At 43.7% G+C, this 15,705-nt stretch overlaps 1 protein-coding gene across 1 annotated transcript in view; it reads left to right on the top strand.

The window, feature by feature from the left end:
- The window catches only part of suclg2 (succinate-CoA ligase GDP-forming subunit beta), a 68,273-nt gene extending 54,783 nt beyond the window's left edge, over window positions 1-13,490 (top strand). Inside the window, exons 10-11 of the mRNA XM_062986409.1 lie at window positions 6,824-6,944; window positions 11,802-13,490. Coding sequence (XP_062842479.1) covers window positions 6,824-6,944; window positions 11,802-11,917 — 237 coding nt within the window. The 3' untranslated portion in view covers window positions 11,918-13,490. The remainder of the gene's footprint in view (window positions 1-6,823; window positions 6,945-11,801) is intronic.
- The last annotated feature ends 2,215 nt before the right edge of the window (window positions 13,491-15,705 follow it).

The raw sequence follows: 15,705 nt of genomic DNA, 5'->3' as shown, positions 1-15,705 counted from the left end.
ATCAGTGGCGCTGTCAGAGAGGGACTCGAATCGTATATCAGAGCCTGGCATGTTTTTTTACGTTGGTTTAAGCCTGCCAGTCAGATTTCGCCGCTGCGCTGACAGTTTAAATGTGTTTGTGTATTTTGTTTGTATTGGTTTGTATTTTTTCACTCTGGCGGCCATCGCGGGCGTGGTAAGACGCCTCTTGATTTTGGCACGTCGCCTTCAGGAAGCTTCTCGTCGTTTCGGTGATGTTTAATATTATTGAGGCTGGATGTGATTTTTTTTCTCTACATATTATCAATTGCTTTACATCAGGAAGGTCATGAGTTCGATTCCCAGCTGTAGAGTTCGTGTAGGTTTCCTCTGGGTGCTCCGGTTTCCTCCCACTGTCCAAAACAGTCCCAAAGACGTGCAGTCAGGCCAGCTTACGTGTGTGTGTTCTGTGATGGACTGGCGACCTGTCCAGGGTGTTTCCTGAATTTCGCCCAGAGAGCTGTACCCACTGCAACCCTGATCAGGACAAAGCGGTGGTAACACAATGAATAAATAAATGAATGAATATTATCAACCACAATGTTCATGTGAATGCTATCAAAGACGTGTTTTATTTATTAATATTCGATGGAGATTTTGAACCGCTAAACGGCGCTAACGTTAGCCCGAAGGTTAGCGAAGGTGCTTAAATTCGGGTGCGGACGGGAGCAGCTGCGTCCCGCAGATAAGCCGAACAAAGAGCGCAGGCGGGAGCCGACCCGGCGTCTGTTAGCGTCTAACAAAAGACAGGCGCCTTTCCGCGGCGTGATCGGCGCCAGTCAGGAGCGCCCTGCGTGGGCGTGAGTTTGTGTTCGCGTGTGATAATGATAGCGCCGTGCGAGCGCTGTCGTTTTATTTATTCGGTTTGATACGGACCGGTGTTCTCTCCTTTTCTCGCCGCTCCAGGCGAGGATCGGGTGATTTTCTGTAATCCGGTTTCACCCGGATCGCGGTGCCAGGGGTATTATAGGCATCGCAGACGGCGTCGGATCAGAAATGTCTGACCGACAGCGGCGAACCGGATCTGACAAAGCCTGCCGGGGCAGTTTAAAGTCACGTCTATTGTATTAACGGTCCTATTAAAGCGATGCCCGGGTGGCACAGGAGGCTGACAGACTCGAACGGCCAGGTGGGGCACATCTGTAGGAATCTGCCGCTCATCCATGTGAAGATGTGCCCGCCGGCTTAACACATGTCGCAGGACGCGTGTGCCAGCGTGCGCCCCTACCCGACCCGTGTGGGTGCACCTGGCACAGGCAAAATTAGTTCATATGAGGTCAAAAGTTTACATACACTTGATTTAACATTTGGAACTTAAAACTTATAAGAACGTAGTTATGGTACTAGAATGGTGATTTGAAGGTCAGTGGTCAAGCCCTAACACTAGTCAGGACACTGTTGGACCCCTGAGCACATCCATTAACCCTTAATTAAACTTTAATACCTTGGATTGTATATAATGTATAGTCCACTACCACTGTCTCATATTCCTAGTGTCCTAGGATACCACTCTCACATATTCCTAGAGTCCTGGGCTACAACTGTTCCAGATTTCTAGAATCCTAGGCTACCACTGTCCCAGAATCCTACAGACCTAGGATACCACTGCCTCATATTTCTAGAGTCCTAGGATACCATTGACCCAGACTCATAGAGTCGTACGCTACCTCTGTCCCAAGGAATAATGATAGCGATGCCCCAGATTCCTAGACTCGTACATTACCACTGTCCCAGATTCCTACACTCCTAGGCTACCACAGTTCCAGATTCCTAGATTTCTAGAGTCCTAGGCTACAACTGTTCCAGATTCCTAGACTCCTACACTACCACTGTTCCAGATTCCTAGAGTCTTATGCTACCTCTGTCCCAGATTCCTAGAGTTCTAGGATACCTCTGTCCCCAAATCATATGCTACAATTTTTTCAGATTTCTAGAGTCTTAGGCTACAACTGTTTCAGATTTCAGAGTCCTAGGCTACCACTGTCCCAGTGATGATGATAGTGATGTCCCAGATTCTTAGAATCCTGGACTACTACTGTCCCATTTTCCTAAAGTCCTAGGATACCACTCCCTCAGGTTTCTAAAGTCTTAGGCTACCACAGTTCCAGATTCCTAGACTCCTAGGCTACCACAGTTCCAGATTCCTAGACTCCTAGGCTACAACTGTTCCAGATTTCTAGAGTCTTATGCTACCTCTGTCCCAGATTCCTAGAGTTCTAGGACACCTTTGTCCCCGAGTCATATGCTACAACTTTTTCATATTCCGAGATTCCTAGAGTCCTAAGCTACCACAGTTCCAGATTCCTAGATTCCTAGGCTACCACTGTTCAGTTACAATTGTAAGTCGCTTTATAGTAAAAAAAAAAAAAAAAGCTTCTGCTAAACACCAGCATGTAAAAATAACAAACGTCACATGAGAAATATACACACAGCATCTTGGATTATGAATTGCAGCCTGTAAATCCATAATGAAGTCAATCTTGCTTGACAGTGAACAGCATCACCAGTGTTTAAAAGCTTTAAACCAGTGCCAGATCTGTATTTTGTTTATTGGTTCTTGGGTTCAAGCGGTACTTGAATGACAGTTTGGGTTTTCCGATGCGCCCGCATTTACCCACCGCTGGAAAATCAGTTGCACTTCGTTTTCTGTCATATTAGAGAAATTTTTTTTTTTTTTTTCAGTGTTAAAATCATGGCGCGTGTTGAGTTGCGATTGCGAATGACGTCTGATGAAATGGGTTCTGCTGGCTGTGTTTAATATAGCAGACGTGGCAGGGGGAGTAATAATAATCCGGGCAGCCGGATGTTTTTCTGAGCTCTGAAGCTTGTTCCAGCTGTTCCGCCTGAGTTTGAAGGAAAGCACCTTGACAGGCCGTTCTGCCGCCGGCAGTCTGACCTTATTATACCGGATCTGAGACGCCTGCTCGACTCGAGGGGAGGAATCCGTGGCACCGGTGGATCTCTGTGCCGTGTTTATTAGTCGTTAAAAGTCTTATCGCTCGAGCAAAGGAAAAAAAAAGGGATTTATTACAAGTGCCCGCGAGACTCCTGGGGTTTATTAAGAGGGTGTTAACACCCTACCGGATCGATCAGGTCCATTAATCGTCTTAATTAAATGTTTTGCATCGCGGTATCGTTTGACGATCGATCCGACCGTCGGCGTGTTCGCTCTTTAAGAGGAGGGGAACCGAACACAATCGATTTGACGTCTAAATCGAGTGCGAGCGAGACGTTTGCCCTTATGGCCACTACAGTTCAGAAGTGCACCGCTAATGCTAGCAGTAGCGCTTCTTTCTGTCTTTTTACGCGGATGCTCTTAAAGTGGTCAAATGTCAAGTAACTGGTGGGATTGTGATGATTTATGTATCTGCTCATTTTCTGTATATGATGTTATGGTAGATATATGATTTTATACCTAAAAAATTAAAATTACGCTAATGCTAGCAGTAGCGCTTCTTCCTGTCAGGACTGTGAGGTGATTTCCCGCTCTTTTTTCCCTGGCTGCTCTTAAAGAGACAGTAACAGATAAAAGTGGTCAAATGTCATGAAACTGGAGGGATTGTAATGATTTATGTATCTGCTCATTTTCTGTATATGATGTTATGGTAGATATATGTATTTATACCAAAAAAATTATAATTTCGCTTATGCTAGTGGTAGCGCTTCTTCCTGTCAGGTGATTTCCCGCTCTTTTTTCCTGGATGCTCTTAAAGAGACAGTAACAGATAAAAGTTTACAGACATTTGTAATAGACATCGCTGGATTGTGATGATTATTTATTTATTTATTTATTACATTTCCCGCCAACTTTCCTCCCAATCTAGTCATATCCAATTACCTGATTGCATTTCACTTCCTCTCTGCTTCTGACCGAGGAGAGCCGTGACTCCGACACGTGTGGAATAGCCGACGGCTTCTTTTTACCTGCACGAGACGACTTCATGCGGTCATTATGGTCCATCGATCAGCCAGCAGAGGTCATTGCATGTAGCCTGTAAGACCATTGGTGTTGTAAAGCTCGCTTGACTGTAGACAGTAGACTGATATCACATTCTCACAAAGAACAGCTGTTGAAATCATACCACCTTGACACACACTGTATGTCCAAAAGTATTCGGACGCCTGACCGTGAGCTTGCTGGATGTCACGTTTCAAAAACAGACTGAGCTCTATGTAACAACCGCTGCTCTTTTGAGAAGGCTTCTCTCCAAAATTTGAAGCATGTCTGCAGGAATTTGTGCCCAATCAGTCAAAAGCAAAGGAGCATTTGCATGGCCCAATTGATGTTCCAGTTCATTCTAAAGATGTTGAGTGGGGCTGAGGTCAGAGCTTTAAGCTAAACTTTATAGAGAACGGGAAAGGACCTTCCCTAAATGATTTCTCCAAAGTTGAAAGCATGTAATTTCCTTTATTTGAAGATTTATTACACCAGTTAGCGACTGCTGGATCCGGAACACACGGATTCAGAAATTAAAGGATCGTCCCGATACTTTTGTTTACATCAAAATGTGAAGAATTGTGATCGGTGTGCCTCTGCTGGTGAAACGTGGATTAAACCGGTGGAGCCGAGAGCCGGAGCGCAGCAGAGCCGGTGTTTTTATGAAGTGTGTGGACTCCGACAGGACGACACATAAATCACATTGTGTGCCATTAATATACATTGATGTCTAAAGGAAACGCTTGAATGAGAGAAATATGGCGCTTTCAGCATGAAAAATGGCGCGCTGGTGCCAGGACGGGACTCCTGGGTGTGCAGTGCCCCCTGCTGCCAGCTGAGCAGAACTGCACAGTTTAAGTGACCGATCAGAAGTATCGGGACGCCCCGTCTGATTACTGAATTTGTGTGTTTTAGCCATCAGGTGTAATAAATCAATTATATAAAGGTAATTATATGCTTTAGGGAAGGACCTTTCCTCTTCAAGCACTAAGCTTGATTTAATTTAAAGAAGCTTCAGTGTCCTGCACAGATTCCTGACCTCAGCTCTACTGAACAGCTCTGGAATGAACCGGAACATCAACTGACGCTTTCTTGACCTACATCAGTGCCATCTTTAAGCTGAATGGACACAAATTCCGACAGACATATTTAGAAGAGAGGTTGTTGTTATAGCGTTTGCTTTTGAAATAGGACGTCCAACAAGTTCATGGTCAGGTGTCCTAATACTTTTGGCCATATAGTTTATATACATTAAAGAAAGAAATGGAATAAATAGTTTTTGTACAGTATCTTATTTGAATATAAAATAAAATTGTATTATTAATGTTATTATTATTATGACTATTATTATTATTATTAATATTGTTATTATATTACTATTATTATTATTATTTTTAGTATTATTATTATTTTTACCATTATTATTACTATTATTATTTCTATTATTACTATTATTATTACAATCATTTTGATTATTTTATTATTATTATTTTAATTATTATTATTATTATATTACTATTATTTTATTACTATTATTATTACTGTATTACTGTCGTTATTATATTACTATTATTATTATTACTATTATTATTATTATTATTATTACTGTATTACTATTATTATTATTATTAATACTATTATTATTACTATTATTATTACTGTATTACTGTCGTTATTATTATTACTATTATTATTATTACTATTATTATTATTACTGTATTACTATCATTATTATTATTATTATTACTATTATTATTATTATTACTGTATTACTACCATTATTATTATTTTTATTGTTGTTATTATTATTACTATTACTATTATTATTATTATTATTACTGTGTTACTATCATTATTATTATTACTATTACTACTATTATTTTTATTGCTATTATTATTATAATAATTATTACTATTATTATTTTTTATTTTTTTATTATTATTATTATTATTATTGGTATGATGTGGAAGATCAGGATAGTTTTTACAACATAGTTGTTTTTTTAATAATGTATACAATATGTTTACAATTTAAATTTTTAATATAAATGAGGGGATTCCTCGTAACTGCTGCTGTTATTGCTGCCCTCTGCTGGCTGATGGATGGGACCTTCACAGAGACGAGGGATAATAGAGATCAGTGCGTGATCTTCCGTGCACGATACAGATCTACTGCGCACGTGTGTTAGTCACGGCTCTCCTTGATTATGAGTGCTGAAGTAGGGGTAGCGAAATGCGATCAGGTAACTGGATATGACTCGATTGGGATGCATAAAAACAGAGAAAGCGGCTGAAATGCGTCCTCGTTCAGGCTAAACTGTACTTCTGTAACGTATTTAGTAGCTCTTGAGGGATTCATCTCATCCCGTACCTGACTGCGGCTCTAACCTCGGGCCTCTTACGTTTTCAGATTTCACGTTTATTTCAGCCTGGGTTTAAAGCTCAATTCCGTTTCTGTCTCTCTGTGTGAACACTCATCTTCCTCAGCGAAACCTTCTGAAGCTCCCGGACTCTTCCTCTCACTGCTGGGTTCTTTAAAAACGCCGCGCAGGACGGTGTCGAATCAAGTCGTGGATCAGTGGCCAAAGATCTGATCCAGAAGGCCAAGGGTTCTAACCTGGCTGTGTCCTGAGTAAGCTGGACGTTGCTTTAGACCAGGGGTTTTCAAACCGAAAAAAATGGATTACAGAGAAAAAAGAAAAATTAAATAAATTTGTATGTGTGCGCCCCCTTGTGGAGGCTTTATGTCACATCTTGTAAACCACAGTGGGACCAGAGAGAGTAAGATGCGCTGATTGTGTTCAGGCGCTTTTTATTCTGTATTTAAATTCATTTCTTTATTATTTTATGTGCCGCTTGCTGTCGTAGGTGGAGGCCATCCTGGTGAATATTTTTGGAGGGATCGTGAACTGTGCCATCATCGCTAACGGCATCACCAAGGCCTGCAGAGAGCTGGAGCTCAAGGTGCCCCTGGTTGTCCGACTGGAAGGTTAGTGTGTGTGTGTGTGTGTGTGTGTGTGTGTGTGTGTGTGATGTGTCCTGATTTTTCTTCGACATCAATGAATAAACTGTTCAGTTTCACCTTTGCAATCAAAAGCTTGACACACAGTGGGATTAGAACCTCACACCTACTGTATACGGACCAAAGTATTCGGACACCACTTCTAATTTTTGACCAAAAGTATTCGGACACCTGAGCTTGACCTCTGTGTGGCTTATCACAAGAATTTGAAGTATGTCTGTGGGAATTTGTGCCCGTTCAGTCAAAAGATGACCGCATTCATATGGCTGGCCACTCAGTTGATATTCCGGTTCATCCCAAAGCTGTTCAGTAAGGCTGAGGTCAGCGCTCTATGCCCTGCAGACCACTGGAGTTTCTTTATGTCCTTATAGAGCTTGGAGGTCCTTCCCTAAACTCTTGCTGCACATCTGGAATCGTTTACATTCCTCTATATCAGGGTTTTTTTTTTCAGGCTTTAAGTTATACCTTGTAAACCACAGTGGGACCAGATCGCCACCGTTGCCTGGGTTGCCGTTAAATCCTGCTGTTTATTATTGATTTATCACATCCAAAAATTCCCAATATCCCAATACTTTTGTCCACACGGTGTAACTAGGAGGCAAAGTTAGCCGTCGCTTTTGTTCATATTAAGTATTAGTTAGCTGATGGAGTCGTGGATCAGTGGCTAAGGATCTGAACCAGAAGGTTAAGGGTTCTAGCCCAGCTGTGTCCTGACTTTAACTAAAAGCCTCCGTTAGTTTATTCCGAGCGGTTTTGCTCCTGGATCTGGAGGCTCCGCGGTTAAGCGTGACTCGGCTGTTTCCCGCCAATTATCCTAACGACCGGCCGGAGCAGGCGGAGAGCTGAGCGCGAGCACACACACACACACACACGCGTGCACGCTAGCACCTAGCATTAGCATACCCAGGTGAGAGGTTGCCAATCAGAGTGCGTGTGTGTATCTCTCGCCGTCCCTAACGACAGCCGTTAGGATGTTGCGCGCATGCTAACGATGCTCCCCTGTGTGCCGCGGCGCCTGTGAGAAGTTTCGGCGGCGTATAATGAGCGTGCTGATGAAAACATTATTATGTACGGATGTGGCGTTTAACATCGTCTGACCTTAACTCATTAGCTGCAAGCTAACTGGGGGGAAAAACTAGCGTCGGATAATAGATTCTTTTCCGTACGTGGAACGAACCGACGATGAAGGCCCGGCGGGTGATGACGATGAGGCAGACTCGCCCGGGTTCGACGAGAACGCGGCATAAAACGTCTCAACCGGCGTTTCTGTACGTTTATTCGCCTGAAGTAGCACTTAGCATAAAATAATAAAGAAATGGATTTAAATACACAGAGTTACATAAACTCAGAATCTTGCTAATGCTAATATTACTGACGTCCCTCAGAAACGACTAGTGTCGTGAACTAGTTAATGTTTGGTGTCTTTTGTCTGAATGGGCGCAAATTTCCACAGACACACTTCAGCATCTTTGTGAGAAGCCTCCTCAGAAGAGCGGCTGTTGTTCTACCTGAAAAGATCTCGTGATCAGGTGACCAATTACCTTCGGCCATGTAATGAACTTCAACAGAACCTGTGTGTGCGTGTGTGTGCGTGTGTGTGCGCTGCCGGCAGGTCGATAGCCGCGCCCGTGTCTTAGCTGGAGCTTTGATCATGGCTGACAGGGAGCTATAAGATGGTTCCTGCGTTTACGTTTAGCTACATTAGCCGAGCATCGATTCCCACCTGAAACGTCACACAGACGATCAAGTTTAGCAGATTTAGCTCGTCTGCGTTCTGGACTCGCGCGTGTGAGCCGCTTCGTTAGCGTCCGGACATGAACGTAGCCGCCTGAGTCAGGTTTACCTCTAAAATGAACTCCACACGGCTGCTGGTTTAATGCACCTGTTACAACGATCGTGGCTGAAAACCCTAAACTCAGGAATCAGGAGGGGCGTCCACATACTTTTGACCAACTGAAAACATACAGGTTCAGGTTTGTTCCAAACAAATACACACAAACACATTTACACAAATACACACACAAATACACACATACACACTTACACAAACTAACACACACACATACACTAACACACATACATACATTAACACACACACAAACAATTACACATACACAAACTAACACACACACACACACAAACAAACACACATACAGTAGCGCACACACTTACACAAATACACACATACAAACTAACACACACACTAACACATACACACTTACACAAACTAACACACACACATACACTAACACACATACATACATTAACACACACACACAAACCATTACACATACACAAACTAACACTAACACACACACACAAATACGCACACAAACACACACACACTAGCACACACTTACACAAATACACACATACAAACTAACACACACACTTAACAAATACACACATACACTAACACACATACATACATTAACACACACACACAAACCATTACACATACACAAACTAACACACACACACAAATACGCACACAAACACACACATACACTAGCACACACTTACCCTAGTACACACATACAAACTAATACACACACACAAACTAACACACACACATACACTAACACACATACATACATTAACACACACTCACAAACCATTACACATACACAAACTAACACTAACACACACACACAAATACGCACACAAACAAACACACACACACTAGCACACACTTACACTAGTACACAAATACAAACTAACATGCACAAAATACACACACACACAAATACACAACTACACACACACACACAACCAAATAAACACACACCCTAATGGACATACACACATATACACACATACACTAACTCACACATACAACCTAGCACACACTCACACAAATACACACATACACGACCTACAAACACAAACTAACATACACAATCTAAAACACACAAACACACACACAAATACACAAACTAACTCTCACACACACGTTCAGGTTTGTTTCACACTCAAACACACAGACACACATAAACTAACTCACACACACACATAAACTAACTCGCACAAATACACACATACACAAACTAACTCACACACACACGTTCAGGTTTGTTTCACACTCAAACACACAGACACACATAAACTAACTCACACACACACATACATACATAAACTAACTCGCACAAATACACACATACACAAACTAACTCACACACACACGTTCAGGTTTGTTTCACACTCACAAACACACAGACACACAAACTAACACACACACATACATAAACTAACTCGCACAAATACACACATACACAAACTAACACACACACATATTCAGGTACACATACTAACTCTCACACAAACTAACTCATACACAAACTAACACACACTTACACAAATACACATACACAACTTAACACACACACTCACACACACATTCAGGTTTGTTCCATTTAGAGAATGTTTTCACCATGAAATGTAAAATAAAACACGAAATTGTATCAGGTGTGTGTATGTGTGTGTGTGAGAGAGAGAGAGAGAGAGAGAGAATGTGTGTGTGTGTGTGTATGTGTGTGTGTGTGTGAGAGAGAGAGAGAATGTGTGTGTGTGTGTGTATAATAAAACGCGTGTGTGAGGAGGTGTGTGTATGTAATGTAGGTCTCTGGCAGCACCTAGTGGTGAAACTCAGACTTGAAGCTGTGTGTAAGTTTGTGTAGGAGTGAGTTCACATTCAGACATTCAGCGCCCCCGTCTGGTGCATCTAAAGCAGAGAGAGAGAGAGTGTGTGTGTGTGTGTGTGTGCGTGTCAGAACCGAGGCCCTGATCACTTTTCCTTAGTGTTTCTCCTCGTTCACAGCCTCTCCGTGTCTCTCTGAGGTTCTGTACAGGGGCGTGGAGCGGCAGACACTCGATCTCGGGCCCCAGTCCGGCCCTCGCTGGGCCCCGTCCGGCCCCGTTTCCCACTAATGAAACGATGGGATTGATTGTTGGTGCTGCCGGTGAGAGGACGTGTTAGATTGAGTCGTTATGTGAGCTGGTGCTGAAATATCAGGAGTTAAGTGGTTCAGTAACTGAATTCCTTCTGTAACTGCTATTGATTACAGAGAGAGAGAGAGCACACACACACACTCACACACTCACACACACACACAGCAGTGTTAGGTTTGTATTTATACACAAAACATACACAGGTTGTTCTGTCACTTTTGGGATATTTGGTCTTTTTAACACACACAAACACATTTGCAGGTTTGTCAGGTTTTAAAGCGCTCGGGGCCCGTGAGGGTTAAAGGACCGTGGTGGAAGACTGATCAGAATCACACTGAGCGCGCTCACTAGGGCCCGTCAACAGCTGGGGCCGATTCGCACCGACGGCCATAAAACAAGACCTCCGACTTTCGGCCAATAAGACGACAACTCTGACTTTCAGCCAATGAGCGAGTCACTGTGTCGCTTCTCTGTCCAATGGGCCGACACGTTTTCATTTTCAATGCTGCTGCCTGTCTGGGGCAAAAAAGACTCACCGTGTGTGTGTGTGTGTGTTTTACTGGTAATAAAAGTTTTAGGTTCCCCTGGGTTTGATTCTCACCTTTAGTGTTTTCGAGGAGTTTTGTATGTTCTCCACATCTGTGTGTGTGTGTGTGTCTTGTATGTTAAACTCGAAGCACAAATTCCCACAGACACACTCCGGTGTCTTCTATAAAGGCTTCCCAGAAAAACTAGCCCAAGCTTTCCTAAGGATTTTGAAGCCTGTCTGTAGGAATTTGTGCCCATTTAGTCACGAGAGCATGTGTGTGTGCATCAGTTAATACGCTTCTTTTTTAACCTGTGTGTGTGTGTGTGTGTGTGTGTGTGTGTGTTTAGGAACCAACGTGCAGGAGGCTAAGAGGATCCTGTCTGAAAGCGGCCTCCCCATCACCGCCGCCACCGACCTGGATGACGCCGCCAAGAAAGCAGTGGCTGCTATCTCCAAGAAATAGCACACACACACACATACACACACACACACACACATATACACACACACACACATATACACACACACACACACACCTAACCTGCCTTCATGTTTGTTTAATAAAACAAATATTCCCTTGTAATAGTTTGGGGAGGAACCTCTGTGGATCCTTGCACACACGTGGGACCGAGCTCGACCCTCAACGTCCCAAATTCCATCAGTCCCGATCTCACGTCTTTCGAGCGCCACCGTCCTGTGCCACATAAATCAGAACTTTATTGCCTTATTTGGTCGTACTTTACTTTCCTGTGCTTTTTTTTTCCTGATCTTGTTTGCATTCCATTTCCCGGCGTGACAGTGCCAGCGGTTTTAGAGAAGATAGCGATCCGTTTCATATAAAGTAAAATGTATTGTGGTGTAATCGCGCGCGCTAACTTCGGGCCGCGTGACGTTTATCGTTACGACTGTGAAATGACTTGCAAAAACTGGTATTGATTTTTCTAAATCTCATTATCGCCTGAACGTCGGCGCTGTTACCTCGGCTAACTACTTTACACCTGGAAGTTAAACTGAGAACCACCCGTCACTGAGAACCAGAACCGTCTGTCACTGAGAACCGCCTGTCACTGAGAACCAGAACTGTCCGTCACTGAGAACCAGAACCGTCTGTCACTGAGAACCGCCTGTCACTGAGAACCAGAACTGTCCGTCACTGAGAACCAGAACCGTCCGTCATAGAGAACCGCCTGTCACTGAGAACCAGAACTGTCCGTCACAGAGAACCACCCGTCACTGAGAACCAGAACTGTCCGTCACAGAGAACCACCCGTCACTGAGAACCAGAACCGTCTGTCACTGCGAACCGTCTGTCACTGAGAACCAGAACTGTCCGTCACAGAGAACCACCCGTCACTGAGAACCAGAACCGTCTGTCACTGAGAACCAGAACCGTCTGTCACTGAGAACCGCCTGTCACTGAGAACCGTCCGTCCTTTGTTTACACTGGTGTCCTGTCACCAGTTCAAAGTCCAGTTTGTACAGATCACTTTTACCCAGTCCAGTTGGAACTGACCTCTCTCTTTTGTCGTTACCTGATCGAGGAGTATCAAGGCCGTCACGCCCCCTTCCTATGTCACCTGCCAGAGGGTGGAGTCCAACAGAGTCTGCCCTTTTTTTTCACCGGCCAGGGGGCGGAGTCTCACAGAGTGCAGTGTCGCCCATCCACGATCGAGAAGCTTCCTATACAGGGATTCTGTATCAGTACTGACACGGTTCTCCGGCGCTCTTGCATTCGGTTTCTGGACTTTTGATTTCCTTTTGAGTTTCTAATAAACGTGATGTGTGAATAATCGTGTGTGTGTATCGTCACGTCATCCAGGTTTCGCTTTGTGAGTATTTTTATAATCTCATGGATTTCAGTGCCAAACTTCACCAGCAGCCGAGCCAACTAATCATTTATTTTTATTTTTTTATTCCATATAAATGATGCTAAAACCTTTATTATTAGTTCTTTTGTAATCAAGAATGTTGTGAGATCCGAGTTCTGTTCAAACGACAGCGGACAAAAACAAATGCAATAAAATTTGTTAAAAATATTCATTCCTTTATTTTGTTCTTGTTTCTTATCGTGTGTTCTGTGTTCCGGAAGTTTCTGGATGGTAAAGTTTGCTAGCCACTACTGCTCAGATCTGGGTTCGAATCTCAGCTGTGTTATCAACTGGTAGGCGTCTATGTGGGCACTATCGGCTTGTCAGTGCGCTCTCGGTGCTGGTCCCAGGCCCGGATAGAAGTAGGAGGGTTGCGTCAGGAAGGGCATCCGAAGTAAAAACCGGCTAATATACGGACCTGGCAACCCAGGAGGAACGACGCATCCAGAAAACTGCTGAAAATCTGATGTAGGAAGATGACGACCACTGAGCGAGTGTACGAGATGGCCAGAAGAGAAAAGGAGCTACTGAACCATGTGAGTCCCTTTAAGTTACGTTAATTTAGGCGTTTCATGGGGCGTCCACATGACAACATTGAAGTTAATCAATGGTCACATTGATCTTCATCTTATTGGTCTTCTTTCGGCTGCTCTCGTATATTTAGGGGTCGCCAGACTTGGTATAGCCGGACGCCCTTCCTGCCACAACCTTCCTAGTTGTATCAGGGCTTGGGACCTGCACTGAGAGCGCACTGACGAGTGCAATCACGTCCATGCAGACACATGGCCGGTTGAAAGCACCGCTGAGATTCGAACCCTGGATCCCCAGATCTCAGCGTACGAGCGCATTCTAAGCACATTCTCCTCGTCAGTATGATCGTCTCAGTACCGGTCGGTAGATTGTCTTTGCCTCGTCTGATCAGGCTTTTCCGCTCCTCTTATTACCTCGTCAGTGTGGAGGTGACGCGCCCACGTAAAGAGGCGAGATGGCTCAATAATTGCTTATTTCACGCCCTTCCTCGAGTGTGTCAGACGCCGGTGTGTTGATGGATTAGACGACCACGTTTTATCCTCGCTGAAATCTGCTCTTGTCCTGACATTGTGTAATTCAGCAGGCAGTGTGTGACCGAATATAAATGCGCTGGTGTGTGTGTGAGGTGGACTACGCTGTATTAGCGTTATCTGATCGGAATGCTCTACATGATCGGCACTGGGAGACGGCGTGAGGATCGAATCGACGCCCAGAACTCAATCTCTCAGAGCGTGAACGGTATCGATTCACGTTTCGGGAGGTCGGTTCACGCCGTCCGAGTGCCCTGACCCCTGGGGTGCGTCCCCAAAACGGCGACCCACGTCTCTTCGTCCTACAGCCTGAGACTCGGAAACAGTCCGACGTCTCGTATACTGAACGTCGGGTCCTGACCTCGCTAATGTACTGTGGCTTAATGGGAGTAAATCCCTGCAGTCAAGCTCCGAAATCGATAAAACACGTTCCTGAACATTGGAGGCTTTTATAGAGGCGAATGGGGTCCAACTCGATGTCTTTATATTTTTGGCTTTGTGGTGTTTAGAAATTTAGAATATTAGAATTTAGAATTAAATTTAGAAATTTAGACTTTTGAATAGGGGTGCCACGGTGGCTCACTGAGTAGCACTGTCACCTCACAGCAACAAGGTCCTGGGTTCGATCCCCAGGCGGGGCGGTCCGGATCCTTTCTGTGTGGAGTTTGCATGTTCTCCCCGTGTCTGTGTGGGTTTCTTCCAGGAGCTCCAGTTTCCTCCCACAGTTCAATTGCAGTCAGGATAATTGGAGACACTGAATTGCCCTATAGATGAATGTGTGTGTGTGTGTGCGTGTGTCTGCCCTGTGATGGACTGGCGCCCCATCCAGGGTGTTACTGTGTGCCCTGCGCCCATTGAAAAGCTGGGATAGGCTCCAGTACGGGAATTTAGAATAAGATTTAGAATATTGGAATTTATAATCAACTTTAAAATATTAGAATTTAAAACTACATTTAGAATATTAACGTTTGCAATTAAGTCTAGAATATTAGAATCTTAAATTAAATTTAGAATTTAGAATATTGGAATTTAGTAGTAGACTTAGAATATTAGAATTTTACATTTTAAGTATTTGAGTTTAGATTTAAATGTAGAATATTGGAATTTAACAAAATGTAGAATATTAGAATTTAAAATAAATTGCACCCTGTAAAACGACCTTGTTTGGAATCTCCAAACCCAGTTTTGTTGGATGCTTGATTTTATGCCACAGGTTTGTTTAAACCAGCTGAACCCACTTGTTAAGTGATGCCAGGTCTGATCCGAACCCTCTTTTTGCGAGTGCTGGTGTTGGTGCGCATTATTCTCCGCTATTAACCATC

The sequence above is a fragment of the Trichomycterus rosablanca genome, chromosome 24, assembly GCF_030014385.1.
Source record: "Trichomycterus rosablanca isolate fTriRos1 chromosome 24, fTriRos1.hap1, whole genome shotgun sequence".
Classification (NCBI taxonomy): Eukaryota; Metazoa; Chordata; class Actinopteri; order Siluriformes; family Trichomycteridae; genus Trichomycterus; species Trichomycterus rosablanca.
This window is presented reverse-complemented; position numbering and strand designations above follow the sequence as displayed.